The 25018-nt window shown below is 48.9% G+C and overlaps 1 protein-coding gene across 6 annotated transcripts in view; it reads left to right on the forward strand.

Annotated features, from left to right (window-relative positions):
* The window catches only part of TANGO6 (transport and golgi organization 6 homolog), a 92598-nt gene that overhangs the window by 31555 nt on the left and 36025 nt on the right, over positions 1–25018 (forward strand). For 4 of the 6 annotated variants that reach the window (XM_030581294.1, XM_030581296.1, XM_030581295.1 and 1 more), the window contains 6 exons: positions 359–535; positions 2573–2699; positions 3973–4164; positions 6946–7080; positions 12704–13240; positions 15295–15352. In XM_030581294.1, the coding sequence (XP_030437154.1) occupies positions 359–535; positions 2573–2699; positions 3973–4164; positions 6946–7080; positions 12704–13240; positions 15295–15352 (1226 nt within the window). The remainder of the gene's footprint in view (positions 1–358; positions 536–2572; positions 2700–3972; positions 4165–6945; positions 7081–12703; positions 13241–15294; positions 15353–25018) is intronic. The other 2 variants (XM_030581297.1, XM_030581298.1) reach the window with 2 other exon arrangements.

Below are 25018 nucleotides of genomic sequence, written 5' to 3' on the forward strand. Positions count from 1 at the left end.
CACGGTCAGGCTTATCCATTCGTTGCTGGGTTGAAATATTTAACGACCCAGATCCTTCTGCATCTGAACTGTGGAGGAGCAGAAGCCATTGTGATGCATTGCAGCTGCCTTATAAGCGCACATAAAGAACTGTCACCTCCCTGGGGTTTACTGTATCTGTGAGACTGCACAGAAGGAACCTTCCAAGGTGTGTCTGTGGTCACCTGCCATCTTCCCGGTGCCACCAGCTCGCTCTGATGGTGTTTGCTGTGTATTGGAGCTCACAAAACATCATTGTGACATTGCTCCATGTGTCTGTTACAAGGCAACATGCCAATGGTAGAAGATGGACTCTGTCATGGCCTCTCTTTCTTGACAGTTCACCATGCCAGGAGATTTTATTATGGGTCTTGGAGAAGTCAGAGAGAAAGGTGGCGCTCTCCATCCTGGAAGGGTTTGCAGGCCTGGGTAGAACCATGCAGTTTCTCCATCCGCTGTGCCAGTTTCAAATAGCTGGTGGAGGTGGTGCCGTGATCACTGTCAAAGAGACCATCAGGTAAGAGACTATGTTGTGACACACTGCATTAGCAGCCTTACACCCACTGCCTGGCGTGCCTTCAATTGTCGTCATTCAACATCTCGGGCTGTTTTATGGCTCAGCCAGTAAGGGGTGCCCATGCAAAGTTCCACAACATGCGCAGAATATGAAAGTGGCAGGGTTCAAGATGTTGTCGGGGATTCTGTAATCCCTGTGAGTGTCACCACAGGGCAGAGATGGACGATGGACTCGGACTTTACAGGCAAACTGAGCCGAACATTGCTGGACTAATGAGGTGTGAAGTTGGACCAGACTTTTAGCCCTGATACACCTACAAAACCAGTAATAAAATTCATGATTGGCTTTTATTAGCATTATTAATTTCTTCTTGGGAGCCCTTTGGCCTGAGGCTGGATGGCTCAGGGGACTGAGAATAGGAAATGGCCTTTCATTCCTGAATCACTGGTTCAAATTCTGACCAGACTGGTAGTGTCTGACGTCATCACAGCCTAATACAGGGGTGGCCAACCTGTGGCTCCAGAACCACATGCCGCTCTTCAGAAGTTAATATGCGGCTCCTTGTATAGGCACCGACTCTGGGGCTGGAGCTACAGGTGCCAACTTTCCAATGAGCCGGGAGGGGGGTGCTCACTGCTCAACCCCTGGCTCTGCCACAGGCCCTGCCCCCTCTCCACTCCTTCCCACCCCCTCCCCTGAGCCTGCTGTTTCCTTGCTCCTCCCACGAACCTCCTGCGCACCATGAAACAGCTGATTGGGAGATGCAGGGAGGAAGGGGAAGGCACTAATCAGTGGGGCTGCCGGTGGGTTGGGGGGAGCAGATACGGTGGCTGCTGACATGTTACTGTGGCTCTTTGGCAATGTACATTGGTAAATTCTGGCTCCTTCTCAGGCTCAGGTTGACCAACCCTGGTCTAATGGCTGATAAGTTACGTGTGTGAAATGAATGGAGTGGACATCTGGCACCATCAGCATGGTACTAATTGACCCTCTTGTTGACATCCTCTGTAGATTGACTGAATGAGCCATAGTGATTGAACTCCCCCAGTGCTCCTGGAGATGGTCCCTCCAGGATAGGGTCAGGCATGTTGGTGCCTGGCGTTACATGGCAATTGCCCATGCGCTGTCTGCTTTGAGGGTAAATGGAAGACTGCAGGCTCCAGCACTGTCCAAACAGAGCCTATCACCAGCTTGGGGCATGTATCTACGAGCCAGCATTACCTGGTGGAAAGAACCAGGAACTCCTGCTTTGTCACTGGCCTACTGTGTAAGCAAGTTTGGAGTTGTCTGCACTCACTGAGGGGGTTACTAAATACAACTGAGAACTCTTCCTGGAACTGTTTGGCACTGCTCCTTGATGTCAGTAGGAGAGTGTAGCTTGCTGGAGTTACATGCTGGATCTGGAGCATGGGTTCACACCCCAGCCCTCTCCCTCACAGGAACATGGACAAGGCTCTGGCATACAGCAGCAGATTAGGGATTCTTCTGGGAGGGAGGTCGTATAATGCTGTTGATCAAAGAGAAGGCAGGCAGACCATCCTGTTGGGGGCACATCTTCAGCAGTCTGTGGTCTCTCCCATTGGGGTTGGGAGTGATTTTCGTGCTTGTTTGAATCTTAAAACCAGATCCCTGACTGCTGACTAGCTTAAACAGCACCTGGAGTGGGCTAGGCAGTGGGGGCCACTGTTGACCATTAGAGCCCTGCATGCTTCTTACATGAATAGGGACCTTAGACCTGGTGGCCAGGCAAAATTCCGTCTTCAAATAACATTCTCTGAAAAAGTTTCCCTGCCGTTTCTGTTGGATACGGTATTCTCTGCTTCCTGTCATGAACCGGGGTGTAGCACTACTGTGTGTTGGCTGCTGCATTTTAATGGGGAGATGAAAGGATGCCCCTGTGGAAGTGTTCTGGAAATCCCTACAGCGCATGGGGATGATATATGCCAGGGAAATGTTCTTGCCAGGGGTATTTAAAAAACCAACACCAGAGGGACTCTGGGTGGGTTCCTGTCGGGTGAAACGTTGGCTGCATTTCAGTGATGAGGAGGAGGCGCTCTACCAGAAGGTCTCGTCGGAGCAGTGGCAGATGGAGCAGTTGGTGGGCCTGTTAACTCACTGCCAGAAGAGCGGCTTAGCTGGAGACCTCTTCATCTGCTGTTTAAAGGTAAGAAGCCACAGCCTGTTAGCAGCCTGTGCTGGGTGCAAGGGTCCAGGAAGTGCCTTGCATTCCCAGAGGGTTAACTTTCACATGCCTGATGGTTCCATGCCACTACAGGTATAGGGTAGCTATATCTCGCGACAGTTCCAGCACCAAGCCCTGAGGAGGCGCATGGAGTCCTCAGTCTGTGGAAGGGTTAACCCTTGTTCTGAGAGCAGGAACATGTCTGAAGTTGAATGGTGGGATTTAGGCTGTGGGTAATGCCTACCTTTGCAGACTTCCACTTCCTTGGCTTTCGAGAAGGAAAGGCATTTCCCCAGCTCCCTGCCCCATGTTTCCTTTTCTTCCTGCAGCTTCGTATCCAGCCTAATCACCGCCATGTTTGCTAGGGCTGGGCCAGGCTTTGCTCTGCTCTGCTGCCGGGCAGAGTGTATAATCCATGTCCTGCTAGCCCGCTTTGGGGTTGGTTACGGCCCTTCTGCTGTGCACAGAGGGCTGCGCTTCCTTGTCTGGGCCTCTTTCAGTGGCGACCAGAAGAGCTCATCCTGTGTATGGATGGGAAGGGGCACTGGCAGCACAGGGGCACGTCTGTGTGAAGCAAGTGGGGAGCCCAGGCCACACAGCCCACCACCAGGAAGCCCTTCTCAAAGTGTTCAGCGGATGTTCCCGTTCATTTTATAACTCAGGAAATATACAGTTAAAATCTAGTTTGCTAGAGGTCAAAGGGTCTCTGGTGTGTCTGAGGCAAGCACCAAAGCAAATGGGCAAGCAAGACCCTGGCAGGTTTACAGCCCTAAAGTGACCATCCTTAGGGGAATCTTTTAGTGTTCCTTCCCCTGATATGTGCTAAGAGATCACCCTGCAGCATTTGGGCCAGTGGTAGCAGTATGAGGAGAGGGGTGGGAGATCCCGGGCCTGGATAACAGAACCAGCATGAGATCCCTTTGGAAAGCTTGGGCTTTAGGAAAATGGCTGGAGAAGAATCCCCAAGGCCTTAGTGCAGATCAACCTGCCTCCCGGCACCTGGATGAAGATTCTGGGCTAGGGTGAGGATGGCAGCAAAGGTTTGAGGCCTATAGTTACTATAGTAGAATCAGCTGGTCTGTGATACTGATGTGCTCTTTAAATCTGACCTTGTTCTTGGACGTTTGCTGCTGGCCAGTTTCCAGCTGGGTGCCCCCAGCTGTGTGGATGGGGCTGTCATTGCCGGTGGCCCAGCGACCTATTTCCTGTATTTAGCTCTGTTTCTGACTGTGCCGTGCACTCCCCTCCCCGACAGGAGCTGACTCACGTGGCTGCAAAGGATGAGTCTGGCTCGGATGCTGTTCCCCTCTCCTGTGAGAGTCTGGTGGAGCTGGAGCAATACCACAGTCAGCATCTTGTGGGGCAGAAGAAGAAGCTGCTCGTTCTGCAGCTGGTGGCCATGCTGTGTGAGCGCGTCTCAGACACTGTGTTCACAGACATTGTCCAGGTAGGTCCTGGCAGAGCCCATGGGCATGGCACTGGCAACAGCACTGCACATGGGAAATGCCATCTGACTTGAGGCTCACAGAACAACCCTCAGGTGGGTCCTGTATAAGTCTTGGTCTGCAGAGTGTGACATGAAGTCAGACGTGGCTACTGCCTTTCCGTTGACTGACTCCCATGCACTGAGGTGAGGGTGCAGTGAGGAGCGGTGTTCCCTGTGTGACTGCAGGGGAGAATAGCCTGAAATCTCGAAGATTTCTGCTTGGGAAAATGAGACAGCAACAGTTCTGAGCTTCCCACAGCCAGCACTTCTACACCAGTCACTGGTGGGCACCCTGCTGGAAGAGGCTGGGGCTGAGTATCTAGAGCAGTGGTTCTCAACTTCTTTTTTCATTTGTGGACCCCTACAAGATTTCAAATGGAGGTGTGGACCCCTTTGGAATTCGTAGACATAGTCTGTGGACCCCAGGTTGAGAACCGCTGACCATGGGGACCTTGCCATATTTGGTGCTCCTGTCCCATTTCCAACAGCGCCTTCTCCTGAGCTAAGCAGAGTGCCAATATTTTTCCCCAGCCCCTTGTTCCCAGAGCCTGCTGACCTTCCATTTGCAGTTTGAACAATATTGGGAGAATTCAGAAGCTCCTGTGTTACTCAAACTGTGGAGGTGATTTGAGCTGCTGTTCAGGGATGGAAGGAGCTCCAAATTGGTGGAAATGTGATGTGATGACCAGATACCCTCTTGCCGTGGGGCCCCCATTGGGAGCTACTCCAAAGAAGGTTACTCTGAACTGAACCCCGTGCGTGAAGTATGAATAACCGCTAGTCTTCCATCCCCAGCACAAATCAGCACTCGGGTGCTCCATGCCGGCTCTGCACCAGCCGTTAAATGAGCCTCTTTCCAGAGTTGTGCTGCAGCAGTGTTGCTGGTGGACAAACAAAGAAGTGAACCGGAAGAGTTATATTAATGTTGAGCTCCATTAGAAATGCAGGAAGCAAAGGGAAGATCAAAGGTTTGGGCTGCCAAATGGCGAAGGCCAAAGCCAGTCGGGCAGGAAATGTGTTTGTGATTTTAAAGCTGCTTGCAGAGAGTTGTGAAACATGGGAAAAAATATCTGACCCTATTCTTGACTGCAGACTTGGCATGGAGCGCGTGAGGTCTAATCCCCTGGCCTTGTCTTACTCTGCCTAATTGGGGAGCGCTTTGAACAGATGAAATGTGCCTAGAGAAGGAATAATTGTTGGAGGCTGGAAACCCTGCAGTGTGTTTCTGGAAAAGACCAATTATTCTTTATTCGCGGAATACTCCAAACGATGCAAAGTGCTGTGGTGACAGTGGAGAAGGGCACAGTCCGTGCCACAGAGCACTTGCAGTCAAAGACAGCCTGCCGAAAAGGGGAGGGAGCAGGATTTTCTCAGTGAACGTATTTGATCCATGCTGAACTCCTGCTTTGCCGTTTGACCCTGTAGCTAGCCCGCAGCTTTGATGTGTGCTGGTGTTAATCTAACCCTGTTTTACTGAGCTTTCTAACTGGTCCTTACAGGATATTTTAAACCCAGTCCTTTCTTAATATTTTGCACTCTTTAACCCCTACCCACTCTATATTTACCTAGTTAATATTTCAAGCCCTCACTTTTTCCTAATATGTTTGAACCCTTAATCCTCCTCTGTCATCCCTCCCAACAGTGATCAGGTGATGAGTCCAGTGCTCTTTGCTTCTGAGAACCTCCTCCGTCCTTGCCCACTTCCAACCCTTTCGCTCTGCACAAACCTCTAGTCACCTGCAGAGACTGGCAGTTTGCTTAGCTCAGGTCAGAAAGGGGTAGCTCCCGGGGGCTGCTAACATACTGCTCCCTGGAGACCTTGCAGGACTCCTGCTCTCGCAGAGGTCTGCTAATGAAGGCAGTGAGCTGCTGCATTATCGTCATCCAGGGACTGTGAAGGGCTGTAGTAAAGAAGCAAAGAAACATGCTGCTTCCCTTGGAGTAAAGGACTCGGAAAGCCTTGACCGAAGCCAAGCCACTGTTGCTGTTTATAGCCCAGTCTATCAGTGTGTGCTTTTTAAGGAGTTTCTAGCTAGGCTTTGGGCTAAAACCTGCTATGTATGACTCACGCGGGGGATGTGAGTGTTGTATTTTAAGTATCAAGTTTCAGAAATATCAGTTTTTTGTCTCAGGTTTAAAGGACTTGAGGGAGGGGGAAGGCCTGTTGGTTTGGCTGCAGCCTTGCATTCCTGGTGCTGACATCCAAGTCTGCTTGTTAAAATTAAAATGGCCAGAACGTTGAGGCATAATATTGCTTTTCATAGTGAAGAAAATTAGACAGGCCAAGCTCATAATATATGAGCAGCTACTGGGGATTCATATCTCCAGAAATACTTCAAATTTGCTAAAAGTGTCTCTCAAACTCCTGTGGCTTCCTGGTGCCCACCAAGTGAGTTTATAAATAAATTAAGCAAAGCCGTGCTGTCTCCTCTTCCTCTGGAACTCCCAGCATGTCTGGCACTGGGAGCTCTTTGGGGCAGGAATTGTCTATTTCTGTTTATGGTACAACACTGAGCACGGTGAGAGTGCCAAACAAAGAATCAAGTTCCGCTTCCAAGTAAATACATCTTTTTCTGGCTCCCCTGGTAGAGGACCAGAGCTCCTGTAGTGTGCAGTGTACTGCAGCCAGCCCATAGGGGGTGCAATACCATGGGTGCGGTGACTGAAGGATCATTGTGTCTCTAGCTGGAATGATGTGATCTTTCTTTTTCTTCTGTTCCCTAAACTCCCTTCCTTTGGCAGGTGGTGGAATTTGTGGCAGTTACCTTGCAGCGGGCATGTGCAAATCTTGCCCAGGGTCCAGAGGGCACTGTGGAAGCACAGACTCTGAGCATGTCCATGGGACTAGTGGCTGCCATGGTAGGAGGGGCAGTGCAGGTAAGCCAGGACACAATGGGATGTGTGCATGTGATCTAAATTCATGAAAGGGCCTCTGGAGCCCCTGGCTAGCAATGCAGGCTGTTCTGGCATATGCATGACAGCCTGTGCATGGGCTGAGATGCAACACTAGAATTGCTGGAACTGGATGGTTAGTTTAGATCAGATCATATTGAAATTTTGAAAATAGAGATCCTTTCCACTCCTGTGCCTTGCCTTTTGGTACAGACATGGTTTCCCTTCACCAGGATGACTCTTAGGCTGTGGTTTGGATACTACAATGCTCCCGTCCATTTTCTCTCCCCCACATCTGCTGACTTCTGTCTGAGAGTGATGCCAAGAAATTGATTCATGCCATTACATCAACTAGAGTGGGCTAGTGTGTAATGTGCGAAGGATGTAGCTGTGTTGTAACAAAAGGACCAGATGATTCACAATTGAGCTGTCTACCTGTTGCTATTTAAGTAGCACCTTTGCTCAAGAGGTTACACTTGTACCTGTTTTGGAAGCATTTTCACGCCATCATGCAAGTCGTTGCATGGCTTGGATCCTACTTCATTTCACAGCCTCTTCCTCCTTCAGTTTGTTCATTTAACCAGGGTCTCTTTATAATGTGATGTGTTTCTAACAAAAAACCCACCAAACTCTAAATCTGTGAACAGACCCTGTGAAGGCACATGGCCTGGGTGCATATTTAGTCAAACTACTACACTTCTCCTTTAGTTTAGTTCTGTAAATCTTCTAAAGTATGAAGAGGATAGTGATCCTGCATGTGCCTTGTAAGGTACACAAGAGGGAGGCGCTCTGGGACACACCTTAGAGGTTTTGCTACTGGGGAAGGCAGAAAATATTTTCCCTAGCTACACAACTCTTAAAGCATAAGGGAGAATAGGGCCCTGTCTTGGGACTCTTAGGGTCCAGGGGACAGGTTGTTCTGGTAATATTTTGCCACTTAGTTCCAGATTATGGAGTTTACATGTACTTTGCATGCCAGCAGCTTCCAAGTCATAGAGAATCAACTTGCTCCTGACATGAGTTTTTTCTCTAAAGTAAAGAAACCTAGGACATGGCATACAAAAAACTCTGCACAGCTCAGTGCTCGCAAGTCATGAAGTACCAGTTAGTTTCATGCAGAATCCGGACTCTACCGCCAGGTATAGCTGATCTGAGTTTCTACGTGATCACATTGTATTCCTTAAATATTCATGTTTTTAGTCTGAGATGCTCACGTGTTTGCATCTTGTAAGTGCATTACTCTGTATATGTCTGTCAGTCCCTGAAAGTCACTTACATGAAAAGTACACAATAAATTAAACTGATAGGACATCTTACCAATTAAGCAGACATGGGAATAATAGTGAACATTTGCTGAGCACCTAAGTTTGCAGCTAAATTCACTTTCTGGTCAACTGCCTCATTTTCTGAATAATACCAAAGGAAGGCTGATCTGCTGGTGGAAAAGAGAATTTGTTGCATCTGTTTGCTCACAAGTTACTAAAATAATTAACGGAAGAGGAGACCCTTTCAGTGAAAACATTCTGGACTGTCTTGACAGTGAAGTTGGGAGAAGTGTGAAAAAATGGTATGTGGTCTCATGTGAAAAGCAGTGGAACTCTTGAATGAAGCTATGTTAGTTCAGCAGTAGCCTGTGATCATGTGATTAATGACCGTATCATGCTACATGTGCACAAGGGGAAGACAGAAAGTCCATTCTCCACCCTCTGCCAAGTCCCAGCATTTTAGGTTGTCAGTGGGACTGGGTGGGAGCATGGATCAGTGTTCACGTTGCATTGCCCAGCCCAGACTGGGGAAGCTGATGATGCAACCAGCAGACCAAATTTGGTGATGAATCCTGCTCACGTGCCACCTGAGGCACGTTGGGCATATGCTAAGAAGTAGGACTGGGTATTTCATATTGACTTTTTGGTTGTGTGCATGGGGTTAAACTGATAGCTAAATGTGGGTCTGGGAAGGAATTTTGCCCAGGGCCTGGCAGGGTTTTACCTTCCTCTGAACCACTGCCTGGGAGTGTTCCACTCGCATAAGGTGGGCATGTACCACGATGGATTTCTTTCCCTTCTGGTTGCAGGGGAGCCTAGAGCACTGCGGGCCATCATCCCTAGCTATGATCTAAACCAGCCAAACACCATGTGAACTTGAGCAGAAGCTGACTCTCTGCCCTTTCTGGTTTTCTTTCTCACCTAGACTCCTGCTTTCCTTTTGGGGTCTTCTCATTGATCAGCTGCGCCTTACCTCCTTCCTCTGGCATGAGCAACACCTCCTCAGACACAGAGAATGTGCATTCTAGGTCTGTGCCCCTGACCCACAGCAGATGAAGTAGTGGAGCAGGGCTCCACACTTGTACGTGGGCCCACTCCTAAGTCAGACCTGATTCTCACTAGCTCATATCCGCTCGCTAGCCATTGTCAATGGAAGCAACTTAATGTGTCCAAATCAATTGAACGAGAAAGGTTTCCCAGGGCAGATGGTGGTTGACATCAGACATTTAGGTTAACATTTAGTGTCCTGCAAATCTATGGGTATTCGCTTTATATCTGCATCTGCGGACCATTTTTGAAAATTTTGTATCCATGCAGGACTCTGTGTATTGTCTCAAATGGCCACTACAGAGGATATTTATCTTGGTTTTCAGTTAAGTGTTTTGCACAATTTTGCCAAAATATCTCCTGAAGCCACTGGCAAACCATCAGCTTCACTACTCAAGTCTTTGCTTTCCCAGATCTAATGACTGAATTTTGAAACTGTCGGTTCCAGAATGTTAGAGAGACAGGGTGGGTGAGGTAATATCTTCTATTAGACCAACTTCTGTTGGTGAGAGGGACAAGCTTTCAAGCTCTGTATAAGCTCGTAAGCTTGTCTCTCTTGCCAACAGAAGTTGGTCCAGTAAAATATATTACCTCTCTCACCTTCTCTCTGATTTTTGAAATGCAGTTCAGTGCAAGAACTTCTTTTCATCCTCCCCCATGTCCTGATACACGCTGCTAGCAAAACCCCACAATGCCTCTTGCAGGTCTAATACATTGCTGCAGCTTCAGAGGGAACTTCTACCCAGCGACACTCTTGAGTAGCTTAGGCACAGTGCATTCCCCCCGGTAAAAGGGAGCTTGGGAGGAGCGTACAGAGGACAGCTTTGTGATCTACCCTTGTGTTGCTGAACCCGGCGGTTCTCTCATGCCTGCCTGCCCCGTCCTGCACATGTCCTTTGTGAGGTTGTAGCTCTTGTGCTCCTCCTGCTGGCGCTTTGCCAGAGCAAGGCAGGTCAATCAGTGCTGCTCATTAAACAAGGAAGTAAATGAAAAATGCACCTTAATCTCTGCAACCTCGAGAGAAAATATTTGTCAAATGGGAAAGGACAACATTGGTGCAGCAGAGAGTGAAAACCAAAGTAGGTGTGAGAGCTCTGCTCCCCGAGTCTCCCCAGCATCTGAGATGCTAAAATCCCAGGCATTGACAATGCAGCCTTATTCGGAAGGTGTTGAAGTCTCATGATTTCAGCATCAGGATTCGGAGTTTGGATTTCTGTGTTCAGTCCCTAGCTCTTCTCCGGACTTGTTGCGTGGTGCTGGATGAGTCACCTGACTGTGCAGGAGCTCAGTTTCCCAAGCAGAAGAAAGTGGATAATGTTTATTTTCCCATCTCTAAAGGGAGCTATGGAGCCTGATTCATCCAGTCAGTCCTGAAGCTCAAACATTACTGATGCCAAACGGGCATTCCACGCACATGGGCTCTGCTGCAGGAGGCTCTTTGGGAGATCTGAAGATGGTCTGTCTCCTGCTAGCTTGTTGATTAGGGTGTGCAATCATGCGTATTGGGAGGGCATGTTTCCTCTTCTGAGGAGTGATAGGTTTCTTGAGCCTCTTGGAGATCCCTGACCCAATAGTAGAGTTTTAGAGCCAAGCAGGCATCTCCGGGTTGGACTAGAGGCAGTACTGGGATTGGCACTGGTGGTGGAGACAGGGGATTGGCCCAGTCCTGGAAGTTGTGACGCAATCCTTTGGAATTGATATAAGACTTTTGCTGCCTCCCCCCTGCTCCTGCCCTCCAAAGTCTTCTCCCGTCCTAGTTTCTTTTATGGTGCTGTGTGCTAAATCCAGGACATTGCCACTTGGTTTATTTTGTCACACACACAGCAATTTTCCCCTCAAGTAGCATATTCATCCTTTGTTGAGGTCCTTTCAATGGATCTGTTGAGGTGTTGGCTACAGCAGAGGCACTTGGTCCAAAGTGGGGAAATGTTGTTATTCTCACGTGTGTTTCCTGAAAACATTGACAGGATGAAAGTACTGGGTTATTTAACAAGTAAAAAGATATCCACTGAGAAGCAGATTTTAAATCAAGATCGGATCTTTTTCTAAGCAATACGGTCTAGTTCAAACAGGGATTAATGCAGGGAAGTGCTGTGGTCTGTGTTATGCAGGAGGTCAGATGAGATGATCACAGTGGTGCCTTCTGGCCTTATACTCTGTCTAATCTAGTCTGTGAAAAGCTCTTTGTGTCCCAGTTCACGTTCATCTCTGGAATATGCTTCGGAGGGAAGTGTCGCACTTGCTGTGCTTTAGGTAACTGTCAATGATCAGGCTCGTTGCCTAGTCCTAGCAGACACATTGGTTTCCTGTGCATGCCTCCTAGCAGATAATGAGAGGCAGACAGTCATTTGCTTTGATTTACAACATACACAAATGGCTCCTAATCCTGGGATCTGGGCACCTTTGTCGTAAAATATTTACATAAAGGTTGAACCAGCAGCTGCTCCTCACCTCTAGGCAAGAAAAAAATAAGCAAAGATTAATCAAACCCCAAACAAATACCCTCTTAGCACAAGTGCAGGAGATGGCTTGCATTCAGTCTGAACCTGGAGCATGCTGCCAGTCTGCACATCACCATCTGCACTCATGAAGCTGGCCCTCGTCTCTCTCCATCCCCAGAAGCACAGGTAGAAGAGAGGGCACTGCAGAGAGTTGTAATAGTTGCTTGCAATTACCTGTGCACACCTTTACCTGCAGTTTGTGATCAGTTGCATGTGCAGCTAGTCAAGTGACTGCTCACACAGCTGCACCTGCACATCGCATGTTCCTTTTGGTATGTGTTACAGTGAACATGAGGCCTGAGTAAATGCCTCCTGAGAGGAGCATCTCCCCCGCTCAGCTGAGCTAGTGCCGTGTGGCTGAACTGCACTGCAAGCAGACTAACAGTGTCGGTATTTAGGATGTGCAGGAGAAGGAGCCAGTGAGACTTTACAGAAACAAGTCAGACTACTTACTGCTGTGTCTGAGAAGCTGCATGACCAGACAAGGTGTTCTGGGTCTCCTGTAACCACATCCCCATGTGAGGATGGAAGGGAAATGTGAAAAGCTGCTGTCCCACCCCACTTAGTGGTCACTCTTGCCAGTTTGGGGCACATTATTATCTGATCCATCAGGCTCACATCCACGCTGTGCAGTTACCGAGGTTTCTTAATAGATTCAGCTCCATCAGACTGTCTCCCACCACTCTCTCTCCTGGGCCCCTCAGCCCAGGGCAGTGTTCTCTGGAGCTGCTGTAAGTCAATGTGTCCATCTCTCATTTTGAGACCATGCCAGTGACAGTTGTGTTCTTCTTTCAGCTGAAATCGGGTGACTTTGCCTTTCTAAAGCAGTTGGTGCCCCTGTTGGAGGAGATCTCCCGCATTCATCCTGAACCTGTCATCCAGGAGCTCGCTGCTGATCTGCGCATCACCATCTGCACTCACGGAGCCTTCTCCACCCAAATGGTTGGCACTGCTGCCCACAGCACCCTGGGGAAAAGTATAGGGTCAAACAGGTCAGGAGGACAGACCCACGCAAACCCCACAGAAAGTCCTGAGGACAAAACAGCCAGGCTCAGCCTGGGACCACCACAGAATAATGAAAATTGCAGCCACACAAACAGCAGTATGGCCAGTAACCACAGTCCTAAAGGAAAGAATGGGGACTCCACCGTGCAGAAAGAGTGCCCCGCTGGGACTCCTACAGCAGCTCTCAGCCCACAACAGCTTCAGGAGCTCCTCTTATCAGCGTATGACCCTGAAATCCCAGTACGGGCAGCTGCCTTGCGGGGTCTTTCCCGCTTGATAGAGCAGAGAGATCCAGACGGACTTAAGGCTCAGGAGAAACTCCTCAAGGTAGGCAGAATTCAGGACGAAAGCTTGCTTACAGAGTGTGTTTGTTTAATGTGCTGTTTCCCATCTGACACTGTGCCATGCTCAACCAAGCGTCACGCTTACAGGCTTGTCTTCGCACTTCTTACATGACAACACACCTGGGACAATGTGGGCTCTGGGGGAGTGACTCAGGCGGGCCGTATGCATGTCTGGGAAGAGCACGCAGATCCCTTGTTGGCAGGTTTTTCCTGCAGAGCTCAGCCTGCGTCCTGCTTGTGGTCCCAGCAACTCTTACTGGGTTCCCTCTGAACTGTTGGGGGTTTGTTCTCTCTCCTCCCAGCCCCATGAAGCAGTGAACATGATGATTTGTTAGCCCAGTTATTGACCCTGCTGACATGAGATTAACAAGGTTCCTCTGGCCCAACATGGCTAATGTCCCTGTGCGCTATTCTCATGCTGGCGTCTCATGCCCCACCTCTGCCCCATATTCCTGGGTTCAGGGAGGAGCAGAGGTCACTTCCACTTTTTTCTGCAGCTAAAGGAGAGGAACCAGAGTTAAAATGGGAAAGTGCCCACAGATCTCTGTAAGTGAAAACCTCGCATCCTCCCTGTGAATAGCTAAGGAAACAAATTGTCCTACATGCTACTGCAGGACCCAGAGGAGATTCCTGAGCCACTCCCCACCCTGCAGCAGGCAGTCTCTGCTGTAGCGATGGGCAGCTGAGCAGTCAGTTTCTCGCTAGCAGATTTCATGAATCAGTGTTACATTTGTGGCAACCATGACCCAGGCTCAAATCCTTTAACCAGGGCCATGTGCAGTCCATGATGCTGTGGGAATCCACCCATATGACAGCTCTGAGAGGTGTAAACTTCCACATTCATCTCAGCGTGATGCTAACTCTCAAGCCTAGTTATGATGATTTAAATTGACAGCATTCACTATTTCACTGCTGACAGAAGCATCCAGCCAATGTCCTGGTCCCTCACTGCTGGCTGCAGAGGAGTGTATTGGGGTAAGAGGCAGTGGAACAGCTAGTTGCTGTCAAAGTTTAGAATTTCAAAATTTCCTGTTGCTCCAAACTTGCCTATAAGGTGGAGAGAAAAGCTGCTTCCCTACAGATCACACAGGGCCTTGCTTGTAACTCCAGCTTGACCACAAGGTACAGAGACTCGCTCAGAGAAATGGGGAGGTCTGGATAACACCTCCAAGTGTGTGGGACTGGAGCTATCTTAGGCCATGTCTACATCTAAAATTTTGCAGCGCTGGTTGTTACAGCTGTATTAGTACAGCTGTATAGGGCCAGCGCTGCAGAGTGGCCACACTTACAGCAACCAGCGCTGCAAGTGGTGTTAGATGTGGCCACACTGCAGCGCTGTTGGGCGGCTTCAAGGGGGGTTCCGGGAACGCGAGAGCAAACCGGGAAAGGAGACCAGCTTCGCCGCGGTTTGCTCTCGCGTTCCCGGAGCCACCCAGCAAACCGCAGGGAAGGAGACCTGCTTGCTCGGGGTTCCGGGAACGAGAGAGCAAACCGGGGAAGGAGACCAGCTTCGCCGCGGTTTGCTCTCGCGTTCCCGGAGCCACCCTGCAAGCCGCAGGGAAGGAGACCTGCTTGCTCGGGGTTCCGGGAACGAGAGAGCAAACCGGGAAAGGAGACCAGCTTTGCCGCGGTTTGCTCTCGCGTTCCCGGAGCCACCCTGCAAACCGCAGGGAAGGAGACCTGCTTGCTCGGGGTTCCGGGACCGAGAGAGCAAACCGGGAAAGGAGATCAGCTTGATTACCAGAGGCTTCCTCCTTCCACGGAGGTCAAGAAAAGCGCTGGTAAGTGTTTACATTGGATTACCAGCGCTGGATCACCAGCGCTGGATCCTCTACACCCGAGACAAAACGGGAGTACGGCCAGCGCTGCAAACAGGGAGTTGCAGCGCTGGTGGTGCCCTGCAGATGTGTACACCTTCAAAGTTGCAGCGCTGTAACTCCCTCACCAGTGCTGCAACTTTCTGATGTAGACAAGCCCTTAGGTGAGAACATGGGTCTTGCACTCCTAGGAAGGTAACTGGTGTGCTTTGTCCTCCAGGTTTTCCTGGAAAATATGGAACATGGGGACTCCTTTGTGTACCTTTCTGCTATTCAAGGTGAGTGCAGTGCCCAAGTAGCTTGGGTTTGGTATCTAATATTTTTCTAAGGATTTGCTGGTTAAATGTGCACGTTGTGTCTGTCATGCGGAGCCCTTCGCTCCTTTCAGTTTCTAGAAGTGTCTGACCCAAGGCAGCTACCAAGAGAGTAGCACAATGATCACTGCCTGAGTGAGATCGGTGGGGCCAGGTCTGAACACAGGATCGGGAGCCAGGAACTGCTGAGCTCCAGTCCCAGCTATGCCACTCTCCTGTTCTGTGACCTTCACCTCTGTGTCTGTTTCCCTTTCTCAAAACAGGGATATTTCCTACGTCCTGGGCTCCTTGAGGGTTAATGTGTGAACTGCACTTGGCAGAACTATACTATTGTGGTATATGACACCTGTGAGGAGAATTGTGTTTAGCCTGGTCTAGGTAGGAAACTTCTCTGCCCCATTTGTTGTCTCCTCCTTGCCAACAGCAGTAATCACCCCAGTCTCTGGATCACCTGCCAACAGTGAGGGGTTAGCTTCTCTTTCTCCCTCTCTAGCTGCAGAAACTCACAGGCACTGGTCACTTGTCTGCAGCATGGTAAGGAAAGAAGCAATCCCCTGTTTGTGTCATCTGCATCTCTCCACTCTTCTTATATTGATTTGTACTGAGACCCCTATTGTAATGTCAGGGAGGACCTTGTTTCCCCCCAGCACCCTGCTGTCTTTAGGCCAATCTGTGGAAGTCTCTCTGGGCAGTTTCTGTGAGTGTTTCTGAGGCTATTGTAATCTGAAAGGTGGAAAGGTACCCAGTTCTTGCTGAGTTCTTCACAGCTGGGTCTATCTTCGTGTCCTCTGTGGCTTGGGGTGAGAAGCTTTCTCTGGCTGACATCAATACTTTGCCCAGAAAGCTGCTTCACTGAACTTAAGTTGGAGATCGAATCACCACGACTGCAAAGGCAAATGAACAAGCAGTGAATGAATTACAACACATTTAAGCCAGAAGAGCACAACGGTCTGTGCCCGGCGGTTCCAGCGATAGGTCTTACTGGGAAAGATTTTCTTTTAGAACAAAAGGAAAAGCAAACATTTTACATGGCTCCAGGTTCTGCCTCGGAGCTGTTTCCAGCACCATCTCCTGGTTGAAGTGGGGCAGAGGTTTTTGGTCTAATAGAACAACTAGTAGCTCATGATTCCTGCCACCCACTTGTGTGTGACTAATGCACATGGAGGTGTAGGTGCTGTAGGGCATATTTCCCACTACCGTTTAACTAGCATTTGTTTTGTGATATGTCTGAGTCCTTTGTGTTCCACCCATGCTCCTATCTGTGAACTGCTGGCATACATCAGCTGAAAGGTGTGTGCTTGTTTATTTACCAATTAAGCCATTGATTATATTCCCCTGCTGAGGATGTGCTGCAGATTTAGTGAGTGTCTCATCCTTAAACACTGCACACTCCCAAGAAAGTCAGAGCTGAGACAGGAGAGAATTCCCTGGAAACCAGAGAGCCAGTGGCTATGAAAGCCAAGCTTTATGCCTTCCCATCAGCAGTTTGGATCCATATGGATTTTGTGCTGGGATTGCAGGCCTCCTGGAGCTAGCATCTATTTGGCTTTGTCTAGACTAGAGCTTTGATCATGTTGTAACTCAAGGCAATTAATTACCAGTTAACTTGCGTAAATGCTAATCTAGACAGTCTATGGAAGTGTGTTGGTGGCTGTGTTAGAGTTCACGGTGGTGAATACACCTTTCCTTCAGCTGAGTGGGCAAACAATTCATTGCTGTCACAGGCATGGTACAGGGCTTCTGCATCAGAATGAAGGGCCGTGACCTCAGTCCTAGTCAGTGCATGCAGCTGGTAGTAGAGCACAGGTGACTCTTAGATTCTTGCAGAGGTTGGCTAATAAGTGTGCTCCCCAAACTGGGCCACCAGGGAAAGGCATTCCTGAAATACACAGGTTATTTAAAGGGGAAAGGTGGGGGCAAGCTTCTGATACCTGTGACCCGTGGGCAGGGGAGTCCAAAGTTGTGACCGGAGCGACCGCTGACCCAGGGAAAGTGGCATTGTGGGACACCTGCTGGTGGACTGTTGGAGCTGACAGGTAGTTCAGTGTCTACGCTAGCAGTGATGGCAGAAGTAGGCTGTCCTTGGTCTTATGTCGTATGGGGAAATGATGTTACTGTTTCCACGCAACAGGGAGGCAACCTCAGTGAGAGACAAACATAGCTCTGGACGTTAGGTCGACATAGCTTTGTAGTGTAGACCAGGCTGAAGTGCCTCTTGGTCCATGGTGCTCAGCATGCACATTTGAAACTGGGAGTCTGACACCAGAAACTCTTCTGAGTTGCTTGGTTCTCCAACTATGAAAGCATAAGCCACCCAGCCACATGGTGAAAATACCTGGGCTCTCCTGAAAGGGGAAATGTGTCATTTCTCGAGGAACACAGATGTTTGTTTAGCTGCTTGTAAAGAATTGCAGGGTGATCTGGCATAAAGCTGTACCAACATGCTTTACAGACGATGAACAAATAAAGAGCTCCTTCCAAAGAAAAGCTGTCGTATCCGGACTCCAACCCTATGGCATACTAGCTATCTAAACAGTCCCCCTGTGGTTTCCGATCTTCACTCCAAACTCTTGGGTAGTGTTGCTGTGCACTTTTTAAAGGGGGCTCCATGGCAGGAATAGGATTAGTTGCTGAATCCAGCAAGGAACTGTGCAGCTGCATGGGGGGAGGGATAGCTCAGTGGTTTGAGCATTGGCCTGCTAAACCGAGGGTTGTGAGTTCAGTCCTTGAGGGGGCCACTTAGGGATCTGGGGCAAAAATTGGTCCTGCTAGTGAAGGCAGGGGGCTGGACTCGATGATCTTTCGAGGTCCCTTCCAGTTCTAGGAGATTGGTATATCTCCAATTATTACCTATTACCTATTCTAAAGCAGCTGCAAGAGCTGGAGCCGTTCTGCTGAGGGAATTACTGTAATCATGCTGTATGGCTCCCCAGGTATATTTGCTGCTGGGGAGGTCATCTTGGGGAAAATAAAATATCTTCCTAAGAAACCTGTGCGTGTGAGGAGAGGTTACTAGCTTGCCCGTGCATCCTGTTCCATAGAAATGGCTGCTGAAAATGGTGCCAAGATTCCTGATCTTGCTTCCTATCTTAGACTGAGTCCCTGCAATAAGAGGAGAGACACAGGAAGAGAGAGTATCTAGTGAAACCTCATATTGGGGTACCTGGGCAGGTTATTTTAATATTCACCACTTAGTGCCCCCATTACTATCTCAATAAAACCACTGATAGACAGGGGATGGATGCTTGAGGAACGCTAGGTAGCATAATCATTGGGAATGATCTAGTCATCTATTACCACTAAATGATCTCCAGCCTTGTAGGTGTGACTAGAACAATGTCAGACATGAGGCCCAAATGACACATTCACATTCACAATACAAGCTTTCATTATTATTAAAAAAATTATAAGAAGTTTCTGGCTCGCATGGTTGAAAAAAACCCTTCCAAAATGTGGCCTACGTGTAACCAGTGTAGTAGTGATTGCTTGACTCTTCAGACAGCCTGAATCAGTGGCTCTGAGAGGTCTGAACTCCCCAAAGCCCTATTAATCTCCTCTATATGTTAATCTTGTAGCCCACTGATGACACTTTAATGTAACCATTAACGATTCAATTAGTGATCACTGTAGTGCAGGGGTTGGCAACCTTTCAGAAGTAGTGTGCCGAGTCTTAATTTGTTCACTCTAATTTAAGGTTTCATGTGCCAGTAATACATTTTAACGTTTGTAAAAGATCTCTTTCTGTAAGTCTATAATATATAACTAAACTATTGTTGTCTGTAAAGTAACTAAGGTTTTTAAATGTTTAAGAAGCTTCATTTAAAATTAAATTAAAATGCAGAGTCCCCTGGACCGCTGGCCAGGACCTGGGCAGTGTGAGTGCCACTGAAAATCAGCTAGCATGCCGTCTTGGGCACCCGTGCCATAGGTTGCCTACCCCTTCTGCAGTGCATGGAATGGGGAAGAAGGTGGGCCACAGGGAGTTGCTGCAGAGAAGGAGGGGCAGAAAAAAACAGACACAGTTAAGAGAGAGACAGGGAAGGGAAACAAAGTGAAGAAACAATAATGATCCTATGGGGGAGCAGATTTCCCTACGGGGTGCTGCCAAATAAGACAGTTGGGTTCCAAACAAAACATGTCATGACAATAGCTCAAAGTTTCATTGCTACATAAAGACCAGATTCTCCCCTGGGTCTCTGTGACATTGTTGGGGTGCCACTGTGGATCAACAGTAGTGTATTTGTGCAAGACTGAAACTTTGGTCCATGGATCAGAATTAGAAATGGGATTCAGCTCTCGCCACAGAATGAGTTTGAAACCCCTGCACTCGCACCACTTGAAGATGGTTACATGCACACACCATCTCCTGTAGTCACCAAATCAGCTGACTGTGGCCGTTGTCAAAACTTGTTATTTCTCAGGCTTGGTCTACACTTAAGTTTTGCCAGTATCGCTTAGTCTGTTTGGGGAATTGGTATAAACTGTAGCCTGTGTCATGGCTCCACAAGACCTGTGCTACATCCCAGCTATTGGAGGAACCCCTTCAGTGGGTCCCACTCTTCCATCAGGGTTGGCCATAGGGTCTCACCAGCTCCTACACTTGAGCCTCTAGGTTTCAGCACTCCCGCTTCATACTATGAGCTCTGTCCAGTGCGTTCAGCTAACAGACACCTGGTTATAGTCCCTGAAGAGTGTAAATGGGCCTCAGCAGATATTTTCAGTTCCAAACAGACTGGGGTTTATTAGGCAACTGGAGTGCAGCACTGGAAGTCCTTAGGTTAGCACAGAGAAATTAAGATGAAGACAGTATCTGTCTGGCCAAGCTAGTGCCATCCACCATCCAAGCTGCTGTGAACCCCATTTCTGGCTCGCTCTGACCCTTTATCAGTCCCAGGGGAGAGCAGTCCAGCCTCTTCCAGAAGCAAAGTCTTTATCCTTGCCTGTACCTCTGTCCTTCGTTTTCAGGCAAAGCTATGCTGAGTTCACATACTCCACCTCTAAGCGCTTCCCCCCGTTAAGCGTTGATTGCTCAGCCATTGGGGGGGTTCTCATTGTCTCTGTAGATCCTCTGTTGATTTGGGTTGGTTTCAACCAGGTCTTTAATGCCTATTCATTCCACCCAGGCAGCAGGAGGGTGCACACACCTCATGCCTTCTGTGCTGCCCCAACAGCAGACTTACCCCTTTTTGCTGTGGTGCAGCACAGAAGTCCAGCACAGTGTCCAGAGGGACACTGAGACACACACAGGGTCCATAAAAATATTACAGAAAATCCCCACTTCATCACAACTAACAAAAGCATTCTTGGCAGAATAAACTGTCCCCCCACTAGGAGGGTTTGCTGGGATAGCTCTACCAGTATATCTATACTTTTCTAGTGTAGACAAGGCTGACATATGACAGAGTTGTCACTTGCCTGCAATAGAAGCTTGAATAAGACCATAGAAGTCTACCTTTCGGCATCTAATCCTTCCAAATCTTAAACACAAAACTCTAGTACTGTTGAGCCAGATGGGGAACCAGGCCATGCATCCTACTCAGTCTCATATATAGGCATTTTTTCCACCTCTGACCCAGGTCTCTCTCCTCAATAGACAGATCTTTCTTGTGTATTGCTGGGTTGGGTGCATAAGGTAGCATTGCTCCGTTGGAAGGAAAGTCTTAGTGACATGAACAATTAGATTCTTAGGAGGGGTAAACATGTATTGCTTAGGAGATGCATAAGTATGGAGGAAGAAAACCCCTGCGGATTGTACAATTAGTTACCTCTGTCTCTGGACCTCTTCAGTGTAGCAGAAATCTGAGATGAAGGCAGTCTGGGGTGGTTAAGACTGGCTCCTTAAAAATTTTCAAACCCCAGTGTCTGTCCTCACTTCTCTTGCTGGTTGGAGTAGGAGCAAGAGAAGAAATACTATATTTGCTTCTCGTAATTGATGACTGGAAGAGCAACCCCTTCCGAAACAGCTGGAAGATTATCTTATCAGTACACTTTCCTCTCTGCCTGTACAGTCTTGAGTGTGATGAGGTTATTCTTGCCCTGCAGGTGAAATAGGCACGCACGCTTAGATAGCCTCTGAACGATTCGTGTACTGTGGGCAGCTCCTCACATGTTTAGCCGCCGGTTATAGTTCCGATTAACCCTGACACACTTTCTTGTGGTGTTGAGTCACTAACTGTACACAGAAGTAACATGTTAGCTAAGATTAGAAAGCATTGTTAGTCTTGCCCTGTAAATGGCCTTCGGGGATGTAGGGTAGAGGTTGAGAGCAGCTAATGGATGCTTTAGGCAGGTTCCCTTTTTCTCTGGGCAACACATGCTGCTTCCGCGGTAGGGCTTTTTGCAAGTGTTTTTTGATGTTGGAACTTACAGGCTGGGTAGTTGTGCTGAGAGCTGAAATCAGAGCTCACCCCAGAGCATGATACAGGAAGGGAGAGGGGTCTGGCACTATGCCACTGTATCGATGTATAGGCTGATGGCCAGTAATTGACAGAGGGGGTGTTAGTTCATTGATACTTAAGATTTGGGACCTACAGGTGGGGCTGCTAGTCTGAGGATGGGAGGGAATTAGATCTTGCATGTCAGCCCTCACTGCCAATGTGCTTGTCAGAGCCAGGAAGCTTTGTGCCAGTATATAATTTTCACTTACTAGTTGCTGCTTTTTATTACGTTGACAGTCAAGGCCGAAGTAAGTCGGCAGTTGTTTGAGCTCAGTTCCAGAACTGCAAATCCTGGACAGGGCATGGCAGTACGGAACACAAGCAGGTCTCCTGGCTTCTGTACTGTGCTTTAACCATAAGGCCATGCTTCTCTTCAGTGTCATTCAGGCAAAATGGCCAGGCATGTTCAGATTCCCTATTTCTCAGCCTCTCTGAGAGTCTCCAGTGTTTTCATTCTGTGGCTCAGTCCTGAGAGAGAGCACTTACACCCTTCACAGGCTCATCCTTTCCTACCATCCCAGTTGTCTGTCGGTTGGTTCTCAGTATGTTGGTTATAGGACGGCTCCAGATGGAGCCACCCCCAACAATAGAACTGGGGTGTCTGCCTCAGTTTCCCCTCCTTTGAAGGTCCTAGTAACTCTGTGCCAGCTTTCTTGTCTCATAACACCCCTTCTTGGTACTGGTTTATTACAAAAACATAGTGAAATTTAACCAGAACACACTGGTGCCACATCTGTCTGATCCCAACAAGGGCAGTCAGGGCCGGGGTCGGAGCAGGGGCAAACCTGAGGCTGGGAGAAGCAGAGGACTATGTAGTTGGATTCCAGGCAAGAGCTGATACTGAGGGTCAGAGTCCAAGTCTGTAGGTGAAGTCTAGACCAAGCCAAGGTCAAAGCCGGGGATTCAGGAGCAACGAGCAGGAACAGTCATGGCAGCTACAGGAGATCCACGCTGTTGCCTGGACGGTTCCTGGAATGCCCCTTGGGTTTATATAGGGCAGGGAGCCAATCAGGAGCCATGAGGTTGCTGTCTGTCAAGCTCCTGAAGCAAAACTTTCGTGTGTCTGTGTCCACAGCGGGTCATGGGAAGTGGAGCACAGGTGGGCTACAGCTGGCGCTGCGTAGCACCTGGAGATGTCAGCTGCCTGATGCAGGCCTGGGTTCTAGACCCATGGGGCCTTACAACATGGTTCTTAAAATCCTGTGACATCATGCCACACATCCACCACACCTGGTCTCTTCATCATTCTGCCTGTCCTTTTACAGGACACCCCCTGCAGGCCTTCCAGCTGGAGCGCAGCCCCACTCTTCCCAGCAGGACACCCCCTCCCCCCAGCCTCTCTGTTGGAAGTTCATTCTCACCAGAGGAATAACCCTCAGTCCCCTGGGCTCCCAGCCCTCTGGCTCAAGCTACCCACTGAGGTCCCTATGCTGGAGAAGCCCCTCCTTGGCCTTCAGCCCTCTGGCCCTGGTTCTCTGGCTTGGGGAGGTCAACTGGCAAACCCCTCGCTCTTGCTGCTCTCCTGCCTTCCGCCTTCCCCCCAGGAATTGCATTCAGTCTCGATGCTTTGGCAGCCGTCACTTGTCAGTGTCTCACTCCCTGGGAGCTCTCCTCACCTGCCCTTGTCCTGCTGACACTGCCTCTGCTCTAAGGTCACCCTCTCACCAGGCCTCTCTCGACTCCAAGTCCCAGGCACCCTCTTTTAACCTTAGTTGGGTCAGCTGATGATTCACAAATGCACTAGTCTCTTTCCTCTTGAAGGGCCAGTGCCACCCTGACAGTTTCATTCTGGAAGTTCCCATCTCACTTTTAAAAGTCTTTTGTGAGTCCAGCTCTCTGTACTGATTGAGTTCTGGTTACATTGCTGTTGTCTTTAATATTCTAGACATTGGCAGGGCATGGTCTTATGACCTGGAAGAGAGAGCCTATAAAGCAAACTGATCTACCAAGCTCATGCTCCAAGACTGGTTGAGAGCAATGCTCCAAGACTGGTTGAGAGGCTAGCGGAGGTGAAAGGGTTTGGATGCTGCCCACTCTTGACATTGTACAGATACACAGCTCGGATTGCACACTCTGTACAGACACAGAACAGAGACAATCCCTGCTCCAAAGAGCTGACTACCTCAGTGTAAGACAAGAGTCAGCAGAAAACAGCCCAGTGGTGGAGGACAAGAAGATGAGGAGATACTGCTGGTCAGCATGACGGGCTCTGGTCTCAGCACACCAGCAATCAAACTGCTGTCAAGTTTTTGTAGGCATCACAGCAAACTACAACTCAGCAACCAGGATCAAACAATGTCAGGAAGCATAGAAAATAGGATGGTGAATGATACAGAGAAGGGTCAGGGAGACAAGGTGGGTGAGGTCAGATTTTTTATTTGACCAACTTTTGTTGGTGAGAGACGAGCTTCACCTGGACACCATGTGCAGCACTGGCCACTCCATCTCGGAAAGGGTCTTCCAGAAGTAGACAGGGCTGAGAGAGACACAAGGAGAATGATCAGGGGCCTGGAATTCAAGGGCTCCTCAAGGCTAAACTCAGACCCAGGCATGGATCCTAGAGAAATCTGTTCTGGCTGCAGGTAGGAGGGCTCTGCAATGTTGGGTGTAGCTTTTTGCGTGGGCAAACTTGCTGTTAGTTTTTCTCTCTGCAGAGCAAGTGGAAACAGTTTTCCATTGGCTTTGCCAGTGCTGCGATTTATCTGCATATATGGCAGGGGGGAAGTTGTGTGAAGGAGGTGGTTATAGATCTAAGAAGGAGGAATGCATGTACTTCCTGGCTTTTGAGATGAGGCTTTGGCTCCAGCTGCCTCATTTTTTTCTGTTTGCAGGGCAATGGGTCTCTTCTTTCCTACCTAATTAGGGTGTGGCTAAAAGGAGTCACATCAGTTATATCAGCAGGACTTTCATGTCAGTTTTATACTCCGTATGATGCTCATTACTCATTCAAATAAAGGCCATAGCTCCTATGCCATTCATTCTTGCCCTATAGTACCCTCTGCTTTTCTAGTCTGGGCCTCTCCCACACAGCGGTGCCAGTGCGTCTCCATCCTAGTTGGCAGCACCCAGCGCAATCCCAGCCCTGACTTCCCCCCCTGCACAGCTGGGCCCTAGTATCCCATTCTTTACCTGCAGTTCCATCAGGGTCTGCACAGATATTCCAGGCACACTGCACTTGTGCCCGACACCAAAT

Source organism: Gopherus evgoodei, chromosome 12, assembly GCF_007399415.2.
Source record: "Gopherus evgoodei ecotype Sinaloan lineage chromosome 12, rGopEvg1_v1.p, whole genome shotgun sequence".
NCBI lineage: Eukaryota > Metazoa > Chordata > Testudines > Testudinidae > Gopherus > Gopherus evgoodei.